At 50.4% G+C, this 20,774-nt stretch overlaps 1 protein-coding gene across 1 annotated transcript in view; it reads right to left on the bottom strand.

The window, feature by feature from the left end:
• Positions 1-20,514, bottom strand: part of LOC144491898 (uncharacterized) — a 37,762-nt gene extending 17,248 nt beyond the window's left edge. Inside the window, exons 1-6 of the mRNA XM_078210189.1 lie at positions 20,424-20,514; positions 20,036-20,133; positions 14,368-14,567; positions 5,236-5,330; positions 2,772-2,858; positions 499-613 (exon numbers count right to left, since the gene is read on the bottom strand). Of these exons, the coding sequence (XP_078066315.1) occupies positions 499-613; positions 2,772-2,858; positions 5,236-5,330; positions 14,368-14,410 (340 nt within the window). The 5' untranslated portion in view covers positions 14,411-14,567; positions 20,036-20,133; positions 20,424-20,514. The remainder of the gene's footprint in view (positions 1-498; positions 614-2,771; positions 2,859-5,235; positions 5,331-14,367; positions 14,568-20,035; positions 20,134-20,423) is intronic.
• Positions 20,515-20,774: the final 260 nt, after the last annotated feature.

Genomic DNA, 20,774 nt, shown 5'->3' with positions numbered 1-20,774 from the left:
CTACACTGTCCCCATCAAACACTCCCAGGACAGGTACAGCACGGGGTTAGATACAGAGTAAAGCTCCCTCTACACTGTCCCCATCAAACACTCCCAGGACAGGTACAGCACGGGGTTAGATACAGAGTAAAGCTCCCTCTACACTGTCCCCATCAAACACGATGTGGAGATGCCGGCGTTGGACTGGGGTAAACACAGTAAGAAGTAACTGAGTATTACGGGTTCAGGAATGGCGGGCGGCAAATGAAGTTACGTTATTGTACGCCGCTCTGTCTGGATTAAAGGACAGGATCGATGGGCTGGTTGGCTTCCTCCTGTTTCTAACATTCCAAGAGGAAATCTCAGAATCCAATGATGGGTCAGCCTGAGGCAGGAACTTTGAGGCCTTGGCACTTGTAATTTGTCCTGAACAACCGCGATGCACAACACTGCCCGGCTCCCAGCACTCCCTCAGTGAGGTCATCTCAGCCAGTCCAGAGTGTGGAGAGGGTCTCTTACCTTCTTCATAGTCTAGCTTGTGTCCTGGTGTCAGCCGACAGATCTCCAGCGACGTGACCGAGCTAGCCGGGGAGTTATAGATTCCAGTGGATGCCGGTGCATACTCACTCAATGGCTGAAAAGGGAAATGATTTCTGTCTCAGGAAGATGTCTGGTTTCCCTTAATTTAATTACCATCAGACATCCCTCGAGAACCTTCCCCTCAGATTTTCTAACATAACTTCTCAGAAACACCTTGATGGGCAGCTATCTATCATTGCTGGGTCAGTACCCCTGAATACTGACCCTCTGACAATGCGGCACTCCCTCAGCACTGACCCTCTGACAGTGCGGCACTCCCTCAGTACTGACCCTCTGACAATGCAGCACTCCCTCAGTACTGACCCTCTGACAGTGCGGCACTCCCTCAGTACTGACCCTCTGACAATGCAGCACTCCCTCAGTACTGACCCTCTGACAGTGCGGCACTCCCTCAGTACTGACCCTCTGACAGTGCAGCACTCCCTCAGTACCTACCCTCTGACAGTGCGGCACTCCCTCAGTACTGACCCTCTGACAGTGCAGCACTCCCTCAGTACTGACCCTCTGACAGTGCAGCACTCCCTCAGTAAAGACCCTCTGACTGTGCGGCACTCCCTCAGCACTGACCCTCTGACAGTGCAGCACTCCCTCAGTACTGACCCTCTGACAGTGCAGCACTCCCTCAGCACTGACCCTCTGACTGTGCGGCACTCCCTCAGTACTGACCCTCTGACTGTGCGGCACTCCCTCAGCACTGACCCTCTGACAGTGCGGCACTCCCTCAGTACTGACCCTCTGACTGTGCGGCACTCCCTCAGTACTGACCCTCTGACAATGCAGCACTCCCTCAGTACTGACCCTCTGACAGTGCGGCACTCCCTCAGTACTGACCCTCTGACAGTGCGGCACTCCCTCAGTACTGACCCTCTGACAGTGCAGCACTCCCTCAGTACCTACCCTCTGACAGTGCGGCACTCCCTCAGTACTGACCCTCTGACAGTGCAGCACTCCCTCAGTACTGACCCTCTGACAGTGCAGCACTCCCTCAGTAAAGACCCTCTGACTGTGCGGCACTCCCTCAGCACTGACCCTCTGACAGTGCAGCACTCCCTCAGTACTGACCCTCTGACAGTGCAGCACTCCCTCAGCACTGACCCTCTGACTGTGCGGCACTCCCTCAGTACTGACCCTCTGACTGTGCGGCACTCCCTCAGTACTGACCCTCTGACAGTGCGGCACTCCCTCAGTACTGACCCTCCGACTGTGCGGCACTCCCTCAGTACTGACCCCCTGACAGTGCGGCACTCCCTCAGTACTGACCCTCAGAGGGCTGTGGATATTTAGTGGTTACAATGCAAATGCATTTGAGTCGATATTCCAGCACTAAGGGAACAAGGGCAGGAAAGTGAAATTATTTCATAGACCAACCATGATCTTACTGAATGGCACAGCAGGCCTGAAGGGCTGAATGGCCTGCTCCTTCTCCTGTGCCTTATGTTCCTCTGGAAGTAGAGGCCGGGTCAGCATCACCTTATGAGGAGAGACTGAGTAGACTCGGGCTATACTCATTGGAATTCAGACGAATGAGCGGAGATCTTATAGAAACATATAAAATTATGAAGAGAATAGATAAGATAGAAGCAGGGAAGTTGTTTCCACTGACAGGTGAAACTGGAACTAGGGGGCATAGCCTCAAAATAAGAGGGAGCAGATTTAGGACTGAGTTGAGGAGGAACTTCTTCACACAAAGGGTTGTGAATCTGTGGAATTCCCTGCCCAGTGAAGCAGTTGAGGCTACCTCATTGAATGTTTTTAAGGCAAGGATAGATAAATTTTTGAACATAAAGGAATTAAGGGTTATGGTGAGCGGGTGGGTAAGTGGAGCTTAGAAAAGATCAGCCATGATCTTATTGAATGGCGGAGCAGGCTCGAGGGGCCAGATGGCCTACTCCTGCTTCTAGTTCTTATGTTCACCCCAGAGACTGCGCACCAGGTCTGTATGTTCTGTGGGGAATCTCAGGGTCTCATATTAAGTTGGGAAGGCAATGAGAGGGCAGCGATCTCTCTCCGCCTGCACCATACCAGTCACCAGCATTGCTATTTTCATCATTTGCTGATTCACCGTCATTCTCCTGCCAGGAGCTTGGGATTCTTCCTGTGAAAGAAACCATGACATTGTTCTGTTTGCTCAAAGGGAAGTTCCAGAGTGACGTCTGAGACTCAGGAACACAAGGCCGATAAATCCCACTTACAGACCGTGTAACTCGCAGATCCAATTCCTCTTCGGAGCTTTCTGAAGCGGCCTCACTGCCGTTAAAATCCCAATGCTTGAAGGGAATCTGAAAAGATAAAGAGTTTATTAAAGTAACCAATTGCTTGGTGAATCGAAGGCTCCGGTTCACTGCAGCCACTGGCAATGAGCAGCTCTCCCCTGACAAGGAGACATTCCGGGAAAGCTCCGTCACAAACAACTTCCCAGAATTGGTCATAAGAACATAAGAACGAGGAGCAGGAGTTGGCCATTTCACCCCTCGAGCCTGCTCCGTCATTCAATAAGATCATGGCTGATCTTTTTGTGGACTCAGCTCCACTTACCCGCCCGCTCACCATAACCCTTAATTCCTTTACTGTTCAAACATTTATGTATCCTTGCCTTAAAAACATTCAATGAGGTAGCCTCAACTGCTTCACTGGGCAGGGAATTCCACAGATTCACAACCCTTTGTGTGAAGATGTTCCTCCTCAACTCAGTCCTAAATCTGCTCCACCTTATTATGCCCCCGAGTTCTAGTTGCACCTGACAGTGGTCCCTGAACCTTTTAGAAAATTAAACCACTGGTTTCCATCAGCCCCCTGGCTCCCCTCCCCACCCCCTCCCTGCCCCCTTGCCACTCCCATCCATCCCCTCCCCTTCCCACCCATCCCCTCCCACTTCCCCTCCCCGTCCCCCAGTGTGAGACAGTCAGCAGTGACTGTTGTCCCAGTGTGAGACAGTCAGCAGTGACTGTTGTCCCAGTGTGAGACAGTCAGCAGTGACTGTTGTCCCAGTGTGAGACAGTCAGCAGTGACTGTTGTCCCAGTGTGGGACAATCAGCTGCCATCATTAGGGGGCTCACCAATGGAAGGGGAGGGTCCAATTCTCCTGCATTACCCCAAATCCAGATTAGCAGTGAGGAGAAGCATTTTCCCAAACTGTGAATTCTGCTAAGAGATATTAGTGTTGGAAAACAGTGTACCATCCAAATAGAAATCTGTCCCCATCAAACACTCCCAGGACAGGGTTAGATACAGAGTAAAGCTCCCTCTACACTGTCCCCATCAAACACTCCCAGGACAGGTACATCACGGGGTTAGATACAGAGTAAAGCTCCCTCTACACTGTCCCCATCAAACACTCCCAGGACAGGTACAGCACGGGGTTAGATACAGAGTAAAGCTCCCTCTACACTGTCCCCATCAAACACTCCCAGCACAGGCACAGCACGGGGTTAGATACAGAGTAAAGCTCCCTCTACACTGTCCCCATCAAACACTCCCAGAACAGGTACAGCACGGTGTTAGATACAGAGTAAAGCTCCCTCTACACTGTCCCCATCAAACACTCCCAGGACAGATACAACACGGGGTTAGATACAGAGTAAAGCTCCCTCTACACTGTCCCCATCAAACACTCCCAGGACAGGTACAGCACGGGGTTAGATACAGAGTAAAGCTCCCTCTACACTGTCCCCCATCAAACACTCCCAGGAAAGGTACAGCACGGGGTTAGATACAGAGTAAAGCTCCCTCTACACTGTCCCCATCAAACACTCCCAGGACAGGTACAGCACGGGGTTAGATACAGAGTAAAGCTCCCTCTACACTGTCCCCATCAAACACTCCCAGGAAAGGTACAGCACGGGGTTAGATACAGAGTAAAGCTCCCTCTACACTGCCCCCATCAAACACTCCCAGGACAGGTACAGCACGGGGTTAGATACAGAGTAAAACTCCCTCTGCACTGTCCCCATCAAACAGGGGAAGGTGATGACCCAGTGGTCATAATCACTAGATTACTAATCTGGGGACCCGGGTTCGAATCCCACCACGGCAGATGGTGGAATTTGAATTCAATAAAAAACATCTAGAATTAAGAATTTACTGATGACCATGAAACCATTGCCAGAAAAACCCATCTAATGTTCCTTTAGGGAAGGAAATCTGCCGTCCTTACCTGGTCTGGCCTACATGTGACTCCAGAGCCACAGCAATGTGGTTGACTCTCAACTGCCCTCCAAGGGCAACCAGGGATGGGCAATAAATGCTGGCCCAGCCAGCGACACCCATGTGTCATGAATGAATAAAAAAACCTCCCATAACAGGTATAGTGCCGTGTCTGTTGTCAGTTAAGGAAGTAAGAATGAAGCTGTCTAATTGTTATAAAACCCCCAGATCGTTCACTCGTCCCCTTTAAGGATTGAAAGCTGCCATCTTTACCCACTAGCGGTCTGTACATAACTCAGTCCCCACAGCAACTGCCCTCTGGGCTCAGTTTATTGAAGTCATTTATTAAAAAGGTTCAAAGTCACCTTGTGAGAGTTACTGGGAAGAGGCAGTAAAGGTTGCCTTGGTCACTGACTCAGCCTGAGACTTAGTGACTGGAAAAATCAGTCAAACATTACAACGTGTTGCATCTTGGAAATAAAACTAAAACGATCCAGAGAATCTCTGACCTACCAAATAGGAGTCCATGTCCAGTTTTGATTCGGCTTGCCGCTGGACAGAATCCTTGAAGTCATATTTAATGGCTGGATCCTCATAAATCTCGGATTCTATAGTTGGGAAGACAGACAGCAGCTGGGTGAGTGATGGGAAAGTGTGAAATTCCACCCCGCCATTCGGCTGTGACCAATTCCCGGGTTAGAGGCCGGGTCACCCTCTCAGTCCAGTTGTGTGGGACCACCCTTGATATTTCCAACCACTCTGAACCTTGACAAACTCCCTTCCTGCTACTTTGTGACCGCCAGCCCTTGAATTACTGTCCTCAGGATTACAGAAGCTATCCAGCCCCTGTGTCTGTGAAGTGGAAGCTTTGGAGAGAGTGCAGAGAAGGTTCACCAGGATGTGGCCTGGGGGTCTCAAGGGTGTTGGCTACGAGAAGAGATCGAATAAACTAGGATTGTTTCCACTGGACAGACGGAGACTGGGGGGAGACCTGATAGAAGTCTACAAAATAATGAGAGGCACAGACAGGGTGGATAGTCAGAGGCTTTTCCCCAGGGTGGAAGTGTCAATTACAAAGGGGCACAGGTTCAAGGTGAGAGGGGAAAGTTTAAGGGAGATGTGCGGGGGAAGGTTTTCACGCAGAGAGTGGTGGGTGCCTGGAACGCGCTGCCAGAGGAGGTGGTGGAAGCAGGCACATTAACAACATTTAAGAGGCATCTGGATGGGTGCATGGATAGGGAGGGAATAGAGGGACACGGATCGAGTGCTGGATTTTTCTTTGTTTTCTTTGTTTCGTCTTTGACACTCTGCCATAACCAGTCAGCTCGCCCAACATTACCCCATCAGTTAATCATCCAATATCCGTTCTCCTTCCACCATTCAGTGCGCCAGTACTGAGGGAGTGCCGCACTGTCAGAGGGTCAGTACTGAGGGAGTGCCGCACTGTCAGAGGGTCAGTACTGAGGGAGTGCCGCACTGTCAGAGAGTCAGTACTGAGGGAGTGCCGCACTATCAGAGGGTCAGTACTGAGGGAGTGCCGCACTGTCAGAGGGTCAGTACTGAGGGAGTGCCGCACTGTCAGAGGGTCAGTACTGAGGGAGTGCCGCACTGTAGAACATAGAACATAGAACATTACAGCGCAGTACAGGCCCTTCGGCCCTCGATGTTGCGCCGACCAGTGGAACCAATCTAAAGCCCCTCTAATCTACACTATTCCAATATCATCCATATGTTTATCCAATAACCATTTGAATGCTCTTAATGTTGACGAGTCCACTACTGCTGCAGGCAGGGCATTCCACTCCCTTACTACTCTCTGAGTAAAGAACCTACCTCCAGCATCTGTCCTATATCTCTCACCCCTCAATTTAAAGCTATGTCCCCTCGTGCTAGCCAACACCATCCGAGGAAAAAGGCTCTCACTATCCACCCTATCTAATCCTCTGATCATCTTGTATGCCTCTATTAAGTCACCTCTTAACCTTCTCTCTAACGAAAACAACCTCAAGACCCTCAGCCTTTCCTCATACGATTTTCCCACTATACCAGGCAACATCCTGGTAAATCTCCTCTGCACCCTTTCCAACACTTCCACATCTTTCCTATAATACGGTGACCAGAACTGTACGCAATACTCCAAATGCGGCCGCCCCAGAGTTTTGTACAGTTGCAGCATGACCTCCTGGCTCCGAAACTCAATCCCTCTACCAATAAAAGCTAACACACCGTATGCCTTCTTAACAACCCTATCAACCTGGGTGCCAACTTTCAGGGATCTATGCACATGGACACCCAGATCCCTCTGTTCATCCACACTACCAAGTATCTTACCATTAGCCCAGTACTCTGTATTCCTGTTACTCCTTCCAAAGTGAATCACCTCACACTTGTCCACATTAAACTCCATTTGCCACCTCTCAGCCCAGCTCTGCAGCCTATCTATGTCCCTCTGTAACCTGCCACTTCCCTCCGCACTGTCTACAACTCCACCGACTTTAGTGTCATCTGCAAATTTACTAATCCATCCTTCCACGCCCTCATCCAGGTCATTAATAAAAATGACAAACAGCAGTGGCCCCAAAACAGATCCCTGCGGCACACCACTAGTAACTGAACTCCAGGATGAATATTTCCCATCAACCACCACCCTTTGTTTTCTTACAGCTAGCCAATTCTTGATCCAAACCACTAAATCACCCTCAATCCCATGTGTCCGTATTTTCTGCAAAAGCTTACCATGGGGAACCTTATCAAACGCTTTGCTGAAATCCATATACACCACATCAACCGCTTTACCCTCATCCACCTCTTTGGTCACCTTCTCAAAGAACTCAATAAGGTTTGTGAGGCACGACCTACCCTTCACAAAACCGTGCTGACTATCCCTAATCAAATTATTCCTTTCCAGGTGATTATAAATCCTATCTCTTATAATCCTTTCCAATACTTTGCCCACAACAGAAGTAAGGCTCACCGGTCTATAATTACCAGGGTTGTCCCTACTCCCCTTCTTGAACAAGGGGACAACATTTGCTATCCTCCAGTCTTCTGGCACTGTTCCTGTAGACAATGACAAGACAAAAATCAAAGCCAAAGGCTCTGCAATCTCCTCCCTAGCCTCCCAGAGAATCCTAGGATAAATCCCATCCGGCCCAGGGGACTTATCTATTTTTACCCTTTCCAGAATTGCTAACACCTCCTCCTTATGAACATCAATCCCATCCAGTCCAACAGCCTGCATCTCAGTACTCCCCTCGACAACACTGTCCCTCTCCAGTGTGAATACCGACGAAAAATATTCATTTAGTGTCTCTCCTATCTCTTCAGACTCCACGCTCAACTTCCCACTACTGTCCTTGACTGGCCCTAATCTTACCCTAGTCATTCTTTTACTCCTGACATACCTATAGAAAGCTTTAGGGTTTTCCTTGATCCTACCTGCCAAAGACTTCACATGTCCCACGCTGGCTCTTCTTAACTCTTTCTTTAGGTCCTTCCTGGCTAACTTGTAACTCTCAAGCACCCTAACTGAGCCTTCACGTCTCATCTTAACATAAGTCTCCTTTCTCTTCACAAGAGATTCAACCTCCTTAATAAACCACGGTTCCCTCACACGTCTGCTTCCTCCCTGCCTGACAGGTACATATTTATCAAGGACGTGTAGTAGCTGTTCCTTGAACATGTTCCACATTACAATTGTGCCCATCCCCTGCAGTTTCCTTCCCCAACCTATGTCAGCTAAATCTCGCCTAATCGCATCATAATTTCCTTTCCCCCAGCTATAACCCTCGCCCTTTGGTATATACCTATCCCTTTCCATTGCTAAGGTAAACGTAATCGAATTGTGGTCACTGTCACCAAAGTGCTCCCTTACCTCCAAATCTAACACCTGGTCTGGTTCATTACCCAATTACTGAGGGAGTGTCGCACTGTCAGAGAGTCAGTACTGAGGGAGTGCCTCACTGTCAGTGGGTCAGTGCTGAGGGAGTGCCGCACTGTCAGAGGGTCAGTACTGAGGGAGTGCCGCACTGTCAGAGGGCCAGTACTGAGGGAGTGCTGCACTGTCAGAGAGTCAGTACTGAGGGAGTGCCTCACTGTCAGAGGGTCAGTACTGAGGGAGTGCCGCACTGTCAGAGGGTCAGTGCTGAGGGAGTGCTGCACTGTCAGAGGGTCAGTACTGAGGGAGTGCCGCACTGTCAGAGGGTCAGTACTGAGGGAGTGCCGCACTGTCAGAGGGTCAGTACTGAGGGAGTGCCTCACTGTCAGAGGGTCAGTACTGAGGGAGTGCCGCACTGTCAGAGGGTCAGTGCTGAGGGAGTGCTGCACTGTCAGAGGGTCAGTACTGAGGGAGTGCCGCACTGTCAGAGTGGTCAGTGCTGAGGGAGTGCCGCACTGTCAGAGGGTCAGTGCTGAGGGAGTGCCGCACTGTCAGAGTGGTCAGTGCTGAGGGAGTGCCGCACTGTCAGAGGGTCAGTGCTGAGGGAGTGCCGCACTGTCAGAGTGGTCAGTGCTGAGGGAGTGCCGCACTGTCAGAGGGTCAGTACTGAGGGAGTGCCGCACTGTCAGAGGGTCAGTACTGAGGGAGTGCCGCACTGTCAGAGGGGTAATACTGCAGGCCCATTTGCCCTCTCTGGTGTATGAGATCACCACCAATTGAAGGAAGCGCAGTGGACGTATCTCCACGTCCTCGGGAATATTTATCTCTCAAAAAACTTCACAAAACGATCATCGATCGAGTCAACACAGATGCTGGAAATGTCCAAAGGAATGCACCAGAGATTGTTCTGGAACGTCTTTGGAAATTTCATTTTTCTAGCTGGTTTCAGTATCAGAAAAATGAGGCAAATCTTTGCTGTTAAAAAACGATAAAGAAAATGTCACCCAGGGCTGTTGGATTGCAAATCGTGTGGAGATGCCGGCGTTGGACTGGGGTAAACACAGTAAGAAGTTTAACGACACCAGGTTAAAGTCCAACAGGTTTATTTGGTAGCAAAAGCCACACAAGCTTTCGGAACTCTAAGCCCCTTCTTCAGGTGAGTGGGAATTCTGTTCACAAACAGAGCATATAAAGACACAGACTCAATTTACATGAATAATGGTTGGAATGCGAATACTTACAACGAATCAAGTCTTTAAGAAACAAAACAATGTGAATGGAGAGAGCATCAAGACAGGCTAAAAAGTTTCACTGGCTGTCTTGTCTGGAGACAATACACATCTTTTTAGCCTGTCTTGATGCTCTCTCCATTCACATTGTTTTGTTTCTTAAAGACTTGATTAGTTGTAAGTATTCGCATTCCAACCATTATTCATGTAAATTGAGTCTGTGTCTTTATAAGCTCTGTTTGTGAACAGAATTCCCACTCACCTGAAGAAGGGGCTTAGAGCTCCGAAAGCTTGTGTGGCTTTTGCTACCAAATAAACCTGTTGGACTTTAACCTGGTGTTGTTAAACTTCTTACTGGGATTGCAAATCGCCATGGCAACTGTGGGTGTGGGAAAGTGGAGAAAAACCACCATGAACATCATTGAATCTCATTGGGCAAAATAACCAAACCCTGCTCCTTATAAACCGAACCCTGCTCCTTATAAACCGAACCCTGCTCCTTATAAACCGAACCCTGCTCCTTATAAACCGAACCCTGCTCCTTATAAACCGAACCCTGCTCCTTATAAACCGAACCCTGCTCCTTATAAACCGAACCCTGCTCCTTATAAACCGAACCCTGCTCCTTATTTCGGCTTCACTGCTGACCTGGAATAATCAACAATAGTTTACCCTGGAAACTGTTACTTCGCTCCCAGCCCCGGAGGGTCCTAATGCCCCCTCGCTGGTGACCCGTGTTAGTGTGGGGGGAGAACAGGTTGCCAAAGATGGGGAGGTGGCAGGGGGTGGGGGGAGGAAGATGTCTGATGCCTGTGTGTGTGTGTGGATGGGGGTGGAGGGAGGGGAGGTGTCTGATGCGTGTGTGTGTGTGTGGGTGAATGTGGGTGTGGGGGAGTGTGGGTGAGTGTGTGTGGGGGTGTGGGAGAGTGTGGGGGAGTGTGGGTGTGGGGAAGTGTGGGTGTGGGTGAGTGTGTGTGTCTGGGTGTGGGAGAGTGTGGGGGAGTGTGGGTGTGGGGAAGTGTGGGTGTGGGTGAGTGTGTGTGTGGGTGTGGGAGAGTGTGGGGGAGTGTGGGTGTGGGAGAGTGTGGATGTGGGTGTGGGGGAGTGTGGGTGTGGGGGAGTGTGGGTGTGGGGGAGTGTGGATGTGGGGGGGTATGGGTGTGGGGGAGTGTGGGTGTGGGGGAGTGTGGGTGTGGGGGAGTGTGGGTGTGGGGGGGTGTGGGTGTGGGGGGGTGTGGGTGTGGGGGGGTGTGGGTGTGGGGGAGTGTGGGAGTGTGGGTGTGGGGGAGTGTGGGTGTGGGGGGGTGTGGGGGGGGAGTGTGGGTGTGGGGGAGTGTGGGTGTGGGGGAGTGTGGGTGTGGGGGAGTGTGGGTGTGGGGGAGTGTGGGTGTGGGGGGGTGTGGGGGAGTGTCTGGGTGAGTGTGGGTGTCGGTGTAGGGGAGTGTGGGTGAGTGTGTGGGTGAGTTTGGGTGTGGGGGAGTGTGGGTGTGGGGGAGGGTGGGTGTGGGGAAGTGTGTGTGTGGGTGTGGGTGAGTGCGGGTGTGGGGAAGTGTGGGTGTTGGGGAGTGTGGGTGTGGGTGTGGGGGAGTGTGGGTGTGGGTGTGGGGGAGTGTGGGTGTGGGGAGTGCGTGTGTGGGTTTGGGTGTGGGGGAGTGTGGGTGTGGGGGAGTGTGGGTGTGGGGGAGTGTGGGTGTGGGGGAGGGTGGGTGTGGGGAAGTGTGTGTGTGGGTGTGGGTGAGTGTGGGTGTGGGGAAGTGTGGGTGTTGGGGAGTGTGGGTGTGGGGGAGTGTGGGTGTGGGTGTGGGGAGTGTGTGTGTGGGTTTGGGTGTGGGGGAGTGTGGGTGTGGGGGAGTGTGGGTGTGGGGGAGTGTGGGTGTGGGGGAATGTGGGTGTGGGGGAATGTGGGTGTGGGTGTGGGGGAGTGTGTGTGTGGGTTTGGGTGTGGGGAAATGTGGATGTGGGGGAATGTGGATGTGGGGGAGTGTGGGTGTGGGTGTGGGGGAGTGAGTGTGTGTGTGTGTGGGTGTGGGGGAGTGTGTGTGTGGGTGTGGGGGAGTGTGGGTGTGGGGGAATGTGGGTGTGGGGGAGTGTGTGTGTGGGTGTGGGGGAGTGTGGGTGTGGGGGAGTGTGGGTGTGGAGGGGTGTGGGGGAGTGTGGGTGTGGAGGGGTGTGGGGGAGTGTGTGTGTGGGTGTGGGGGAGTGTGTGTGTGGGTGTGGGGGACTGTGGGTGTGGGGGAGTGTGTGTGTGGGTGTGGGGGAGTGTGTGTGTGGGTGTGGGGGAGGGTGGGGAGATGGGGGAAATATGGCTGGGAAGAGGCACGAACCGGACCTTTGGCCTTGAAGACAATCTTCCCGACTCCCCACACTGATCCTCCAGCCCGGCCTGCCGATAACAACTCGCCCATTGCGTTTCGCAGACACAATCCATCAACACAATTTGCTCTGAAGAATCTTTGACAAAGGGTTGTCTGGATTCGAAACATCAGCTCTTTTCTCTCCTTACAGATGCTGCCAGACCCGCTGAGATTTTCCAGCATTTTCTCTTTTGGTTTCAGATTCCAGCATCCGCAGTAATTTGCTTTTATCCAGTTTTTTTGCCCTGAGGAATTGTGGAGGATTCTTTGATTCTCCTCTTCTGACAAACTTACACATTGCGAACAGGAGGAGGCCATTCAGCCCCTCGAGCCTGCTCTGCTATTCAATAAGATCGGGGCAGCTCTGATCGCCGCCTCAACTCCACTTTCCTGCTGGTTTCCCATGAGCCTTAACTCCCTTGTCAATCTGTCTAACTCAACCGTAACTATATTCAATGAGCCACAGATTCCACTGCTCTGGGGGAGGGGGGGCAGTGGGCGGAGGCAGGGGGGGAGGAGGCAGGGGGGGAGGAGGCAGGGGGGGAGGAGGCAGGGGGGGAGGAGGCGGGGGGGAGGAGGCAGGGGGAACAGCAAACACCAGCGACCCTCCCTGAGCACCCAACCTACTGCACAAAGCATACAATCCTCTCTGGGGCAAGGCGACGCACAGTGGTAATGACCAGTAATCCAGAGGCCCAGGCTAATGCCCTGGGGGCACGGGTTCAAATCCCACAACAGCAGCTGGTGGAATTTAAATTTAATTAATAAAAATCAGGAATTAATAAAAGTCATGCCTCTGTAATGGTGACCATGGAGCTACCATCAATTGTTGCCAGCTGGCTCACTAATGTCCTTTACCGAACAAAATCTGCATCTGTGGTGACCCACTGTAACTACATGTGTATGCCTGGACACACCCATGCTGCACCTGGCCCGAGGCTCCTCCCTTTCCACCTAAGACTCCTCCCTTTCCACCTGAGCGAGGTATAAAGGTGATGGTTCCTCCTCCTCGCCTCAGTCTGGGCCAGGTTAGCTACAAGGGTGTGCTCCAGTTCTTTGCAAATAAAAGCCTGTTATTTCACCGACTCGCTGGAGTCCTCATATCGTAATTGATAGTGCATCAGCGTCCTTATCTGGTCCGGCCTACATGTGACTCCAGAGCCACTGAGTGGCCTGGCCCAAGGCTGGGAACATAAAGCTTGGCAGAACGAGGGAGGGACATTGAACAGCTGTCAGGGAGAACTGGCCTCCCTTCTCACATCAAAGAATCAGCATAAGGCCATACAGCCCAGTGTGAATCTGCTGGCTCTTTGAAAGAGCTGTCTAAACTCCCCTGTTTGCTCCCCAGACCCCTGCAATTTGATAGTTCCTGCAGGCATGCCCGATTGGCTTCTGAAAGTTCCTTTGAATCTTATGCCATCACCCTTTCAGGCAGTACGTTCCAGATCTTTCATAGAATCCCTACAGTGCAGAAGGAGGCCATTCAGCCCATCGAGTCTGCATTGACTACAAATCCACCCAGGCCCTATCCCCATACCCCACATAGCTCATTCCCCTGACACTAAGGGGCAAATTAGCATGGTCAATCCACCTAACCCGCACATCTTTGGACTGTGGCAGGAAACCGGAGCACCTGGAGGAAACCCAAACAGACATGGGGAGAACGTGCAGACTCCACACAGACAGTGACCCCAAGCCGGGAATCGAACCCGGGTCTCTGAGGCTGTGAGGAAGCAATACTAACCACTGTGCCACCGTGTCACCAAAAATCTCTGGTCGCCACACTCCGACGCCTGTTTGGGTACACTGAGGGAGAATTTAGCACGGCCAATGCGCCTAACCTGCATGTTTTTCAGACTGTGGGAGGAAACCCACGCAGACACAGGGAGAACATGCAAACTCCACACAGACAGTGACCCAAAGCTGGAATTGAGGAATTGAACCTGGGTCCCTGGCGCTGTGAGGCAGCAGTGCTAACCACTGTGTCACTTTTCATCTTCGTTGAAATAATTTCTTCTAATTTTCCTCCCCAACAGACCCAGCATGAAGTTCCTCCCCCCTCCCATTCCCCACTCCCATTCCCCCCACCCATTCCCCACTCCCATTCCCCCCACCCATTCCCCCCCAGCCCGAGCAATCTGCTACGACCAATTCGCTCGCGTTTCACTGGGATCGGAAGACGTACCTTTCGCTGAATCATCGGACACGTAATCCTTGATGTCAATCATCAGTTTTTTGTGAGGTATCAGGAAGATGTGATCCTTGAAGCCAATCAGGATGTCGCCACAATTATTGAGGAAACACGCAAAGGTGAGCGTGCGATCCAGAACAAACTCAATCAGCAGAGAACCGTACAGATCCCAGACTTTAATCACATCATCACCACTGCAACAAGTCAACAAGAGTCAGAATAAAGATTCACACAGCCATGAAAAGAAGCAATCAAAACCGCGCAGTGAGGCCAACTGAACAGGTGGAGCAGAAACAGAAAATGCTGGAAATTCTCAGTAGGTCTGACAGCGTCTGTGGGGAGGGAACAGAGCCAACGCTTCGAGTCTGGGTGAGATCAGGAATGGAGAAGTGGAAAAATGGAAGAGAGAAAGAAGGGTGATAAAAATGGATGAATGAGATGAAAAGAAGAAACAGAATGAAATAAAATAAATGGAAATGGGGTGAAGGTGGAGGAGAGAGTGGGGACTCAATTCTATTGACGGATAAAATATCAAAGCAGAGAGCTTATGTAAAACCTGTACCGGACCGTGCAGTATTGTGTCCAGTTTGAGCTCCATGTGCAAAGGAATGACTTACGAGAGTGATACCAGAATTGAAAGGTTATAATACTTGTGGGGAGACCAAAACTAGGTACCATAAAGTTCAAATAATCATTAATAAATCCAAAACAAAATTCAGGAGAAACCTCTTGGTTAGGATGTGGAACTCGCTCCCACAGGGAGTGATTGAGGTGAATATTATCAATACATTTCAGGGAAAGCTGGATAAACAAATGAGGGAGAAAGGAATAGAAGGATGTGGTGTTGGGTTGGGATAAAGTTAAGGGTAGGAGGAGGTTTGTCTCTGCTCCAACTGATTGGTTTCTGTACTGAACATTCTATATAATACTACATGATGATTGTAGGCAGTTCCTATAGATTTATAGATATATTTCTTTTTGCTTTTTAAGGGGAATGTTTAAAGTTCATCCTTTTTCTACATGCAACCAGTGTGTCTGGCAGACATTTATCTCAGATGCTGGGAGAGCAGAATAATTTTTAGCCCCGTCGTTTTGATTAGGATAGAGCTAATGGATTTTTGTTTATAGATGAAGATTTTTCCCTGGGGTTTTTGATTAGGTTGATTGACAGGATCATGTGATAATGTGGTTAATGGGAGGAGCTAGGTTTGGAGCAGAGAAACAGCTTTCAGTTCTGGCTGGGGTTTGTTTAAAGACAGAGGTCTGTCTGCAAGTTGCTCTGAAACTGAAAATCTCTCTGAAAGCTTCAAGACTGTCTACACTCCTTATATTTGTGGTTGCTAACTGCATTTAAAGTGGAATTTTAACACTGTAAGAAAATGTTTCCCATCCACCACCATCCTCCTCGGTCTGACTGAACTGCTTCTCTCACCCAACAATTTCTCCTTTAACCCGTCTCACTTCCTCCAAATAAAAGGTGTGGCTATGGGCACCCGCATGGCTCCCAGTTATGCCGGTCTCTTTATGGGTTATGTGGAGCATTCCTTGTTCCAGCCCTACTCTGCACTCCTCCCACAACTCCTTTAGCGGGACATCGATGACTATTTCGGTGCCGCTTCGTGCTCTCGTCTGGACCTGAAAAATTTTAACGATTTTGATTCCAATTTCCACCCCTCTCTCACCTTCACATGGTCCATCTCTGACACTTCTCTTCCCTTCCTTGACCTCTCTGTCTCCATTTCTGGTGATAAACTGTCCACCAGTATCCATTACAAACCCACCGACTCCCACAACTGCCTCGACTCCAGCTCTTCACACCCCACATCCTGTCAGGACTCCATCCCATTCTCTCAGTTCCTTCGCCTTCGCCGCATCTGTTCTGATGAAGCCACTTTCCAAAATAGCGCTGCCGATATGTCTTCCTTCTTCCTCAATCATGGTTTTCCACCCACTGTGGTTGACAGGGCTCTCAACCACGTCCAACCCATCCCCCGGGCCACTGCTCTCACCCCTTCCCTTCCCTCCCAGAAGCAGGATGGGGTCCCCCTTGTCCTCACTTTTCACTCCACCAGTTTCCACATTCAAAGCATCATCCTCCGCCATTTCCACCAACTCCAGCACGATGCCGCCACTCAACACATCTTCCCCTCACTCTCCCTGTCAGCATTCCGCAGGGACCGTTCTCTCTGGGACACCCTGGTCCACTCCTCCATCACACCCAACACCTCACCCCCTGCCCACGGCACCTTCCCATGCAATCGCAGAAGGTGCAACACCTATCCCTTTACCTCCTCCCTGCTCAACATCCCAGGTCCTAAACACTCCTTTCACAGTGCTTCACATGAACCTCCTTCAACCTGGTCTATTGCATTCGCTGCTCCCAATGCGGTCTACTCTATATTGCAGAGACCAAACGCAGACTGTGTGACTGCTTTGCTGAACACCTTTGGTCTGTCCGCAAGCAGGACTCAGATCTTCCTGCCGCTTGCCACCCCAACACACCACCCGCTCTCCTGTCCACATGTCCATCCTTGGCCTTTTGCAATGTTCCAACAAACCCCAACACAAACTGGAGGAACAGCCCCTCATCTTCCGATTGGACACTTTACAGCATTCCGCACTGAACACTGAGTTCAACAACTTCAGAGCCTGAACTCTCCCCTCCACCCTCACCCCATTTCCATTTAGTTTATTCTATTTCATTTAATCTCACTCATCCATTTTTATCATCCTGCTTTCTCTCTTCCATTTTGCCATTCCCGATCTCATCCAGACTCGAAACGTTGGCTCTGTCCCCTCCCCACAGACGCTGTCAGACCTCTGAGATTTTCCAGCCCTTTCTGTTTCTGATCCACCTGTTCAATTGGTGCCACCACCAATCAATGTTCACCCACTTCATTGGACAATGATTGGGAGCAGGAATCCTGTCTGCCACTCCTGGCCGAGCTGACGAACATCTGGACATCTCCCTACATTCCATTGACAAGGCCAGATGCAAGAACAAAACTCAGCCATTCCAATTCTATATCACTCAGTGACACAATATCACATTATCACTGCTCATCTGAATAGACTGATGTATATGTTGCCTGGATTGAGTGGCATGCCTTATGAGGATATGAGGATAGGCTGAGGGAGCTCGGTCTTTTCTCCTTGGAGGGACGTAGGATGAGAGGAGACCGAATAGAGGTATATAAGATGTTGAGAGGCATAGATTGGGTGGACTCTCAGAGGCTTTATCCCAGGGTGGAAATGGCTGCTACGAGAGGACACAGGTTTAAGGTGCTGGGGGGTAGGTACAGGGGAGATGTTAGGGGGAAGTTTTTCACACAGAGGGTGGTGGGCGAGTGGAATCGGCTGCCGTCAGTGGTGGTGGAGGCAAACTCAATAGGGTCTTTTAAGAGACTCCTGGATGAGTACATGGGACTTAATAGGATGGAGGGTTATAGGTAGGTCTAAAAGGTAGGGATATGTTCGGCACAACTTGTGGGGCCGAAGGGCCTGTTTCGTGCTGTAGTTTTCTATGTTTCTATACCGTGGTCTTAAAGGGAAACATTCATCGCTCCACCATTGGCGGCTGTGCCTCCAGCTGCCTGGGCCCGAAGCTCTGGAAATCTCTCTGTCGGTGCAGACTCGATGGGCCAAAGGGCCTTTTCTGCACTATATGACTCTCCCTAAACCCGTCCATTGTCTACCCCCCGTCCCCCTTTAAAATTACCCTTTGACCAAACATTTGACCTCTTGTCCCAACATCACTTCATTTAACTCAATGCCACATTTTGTCAGATTTAATTCTGGGACGCAGCATTGGAGGTTTTAAGGTGAAAGGCGCTATCTAAATACATGGTGTTGTTCCTGGTCTAGTTTCTCAGAGCCTCCCTGGGTGGAACCTGTAGCAATGGTGGAAGGAGTGTCTGGTGTCTGTATTCACCTGCAGCTCAGGAAGATGTTCTGCTTGGGGCAGGCGTCAGTAATCACTGTCCCGTTTGTCTGCTCACTTTCCCACTTTGTCTGCGATTCACTTTTAACATCTAAAACAACAGAGAATGTTTCAAAGTGTATTCACTAACTGAATATTGCATCACCAGCCAGGGTTTACTGTCAATCCCTGGCTGTCTTTGAAGCAGCCTTAATAAAAACAAAATAGACAGTCGGAGGATGGTCCAGAACTGATTTGATTTATTATTGTCACATGTATTAACATTCAGTGAAAAGTATTGTTTCTTGCGTGCTATACAGACAAAGCATACCGTTCATAGAGAAGGAAAGGAGAGGGTGCAGAATGTAGTGTTACAGTCATAGCTAGGGTGTAGAGAAAGATCAACTTAATGCAAGATAGGTCCATTCAAAAGTCTGACAGCAGCAGGGAAGAAGCTGTTCTTGAGTAGGTTGGTACGTGACCTCAGACTTTTGTATCTTTTTCCCGACGGAAGAAGGCGGAAGAGAGAATGTCCGGGGTGCGCGGGACCTTAATTATGCTGGCTGCTTTGCCGAGGCAGCGGGAAGTGTAGACAGAGTCAATGGATGGGAGGCTGGTTTGCGTGATGGACTAGGCTTCGATCATGACCCTTTGTCGTTTCTTGCGGTCTTGGGCACAGCAGGAGCCCATACCAAGCTGTGATACAACCAGAAAGACTGCTTTCTAAGGTTGGTGAGAGTCGTAGCTGACATGCCAAATTTCCTCAGTCTTCTGAGAAAGTAGAGGCGTTGGTGGGCTTTCTTAACTATAGTGTCGGCATGGGGGGATCAGGACAGGTTGTTGGTGATCTGGACACCTAAAAACCTGAAGCTCTCGACCCTTTCTACTTCATCCCCGTTGATGTAGACAGGGGCATGTTCTCGTTTATACTTCCTGAAGTCAATGACAATCTCCTTCGTTTTGGGCAGAGCAGGTATGGGATGTCCAAATCAGTGATGGAACTGGCCGAGCGAAGGAGTGCAAGATGCAGGCTGTCTTCCCAAAACCTTATACCGTCATGGAAAAACTCGCCAGTCTCGGGAGTGGAGGCGCGAATCCCAAAATTGGGTCCCAACTGCCAATTTTTTTTTAAGGTGTCTGTTAAAACCCTGCCCAGGGTTAACGTTTCATCTTGATGATTTTTTTGTCAGAACTATGGCAGGCAGAAGAGGTTAGTACAAAAAGGATGATGGTGCAAGACAGAAGTAGATGGTAACGGGACCAGTAAAGCATGTTCATGATAATTATTCCTGACCTCCACAGATCATCTCTATTGATCTTTCACCTCCTCCCCCCTCTCCCCCACCCCCGCCTCGGCACTTCCTTAAAATTTGCAACATGCAACAATCAATTGGACAATATCCAGCTTGGTGATCGTGCAAAGGTCTGTTGACCTCGGCTGGGAATTTGTGGCCTTGGGGCGAGTGCGGCTGGAAAATCCCCCCCACGGTGTATTGTTTACCGTTAAGTATGTGTGGTTATGAAACAACATTACCATGTTTCTCACTGGCTGGTACCTGGGGGCAGAATCACAAGCGTCAACGTGACTGACAAACCTCGCGTGGGTGACATTGGGGTCGCTGCCTATTTCGCAGTGACTGCAGCAACCCCAGCCCCATCGCAACTCAGCACACACAGGAGACAAAACCTGCCTTTGTATCTCCTCTCCCTAACTCCCTATCTCCATTCCTGCCAGCTTCCTACCTTGTGAGGCGCCGGGAGAAAACGAGAGCAGGATGGAATCTGCAGCCACAATATCAACAAAGAGGATGAGTCCAGACTCGAGTCCCAGGCACAGCTGGCTGGCCTGAAAGGGAAGCAAATGATCAGAAATCTCCGTTACTGTCTCTGGGTGTAAGCGAGGCTCGGCACTCCCCCTCCCGCTCAGAGTCATCTTCTCAAGACCCCATTACAGAGTCTGAAGCCTCGTGGGGCCTCAGGTTTAAATCTAATCTGAAAGATTGTTCTGTGGCAGTGCTGCACTCCCTCAGCACTGAACTGGAGTGTTAGCCTGGATTACAGACTCAGATATCAGCAACTCAGACCCAGAACCCTCTGGCTCAGAGGCAGTCAAAGGTCACAACTTCAATACTCACTGTCTGCAACGGGGTAGTGAGAAAAACAGACCAGACCACCCTGAACACACAGCCATCTCCTACGCAATAATTTCACACACACACACAGCTGTTCATGTATGCACACACACACACTCTCTCACGCACACACGCATACACACAGCTGCTCATGTATGCACACACACACACTCTCACGCACTCTCTCACGCACACACACACGCATACACACAGCTGCTCACGTATGCACACACACATACGTGTATACACACACACACACACACAGGCAGTGACCGAGTGTTGTCAGAGAGGGCAGGCTGACTATACGCATTATAATGTGATTGGAACAAGCTCCCTCTACCCAGACACAG

Source organism: Mustelus asterias, chromosome 3, assembly GCF_964213995.1.
Source record: "Mustelus asterias chromosome 3, sMusAst1.hap1.1, whole genome shotgun sequence".
Lineage (NCBI taxonomy): Eukaryota > Metazoa > Chordata > Chondrichthyes > Carcharhiniformes > Triakidae > Mustelus > Mustelus asterias.
Note: the sequence above shows the minus strand (reverse complement) of the source record. Positions and strands in the feature narration are given on the sequence as shown.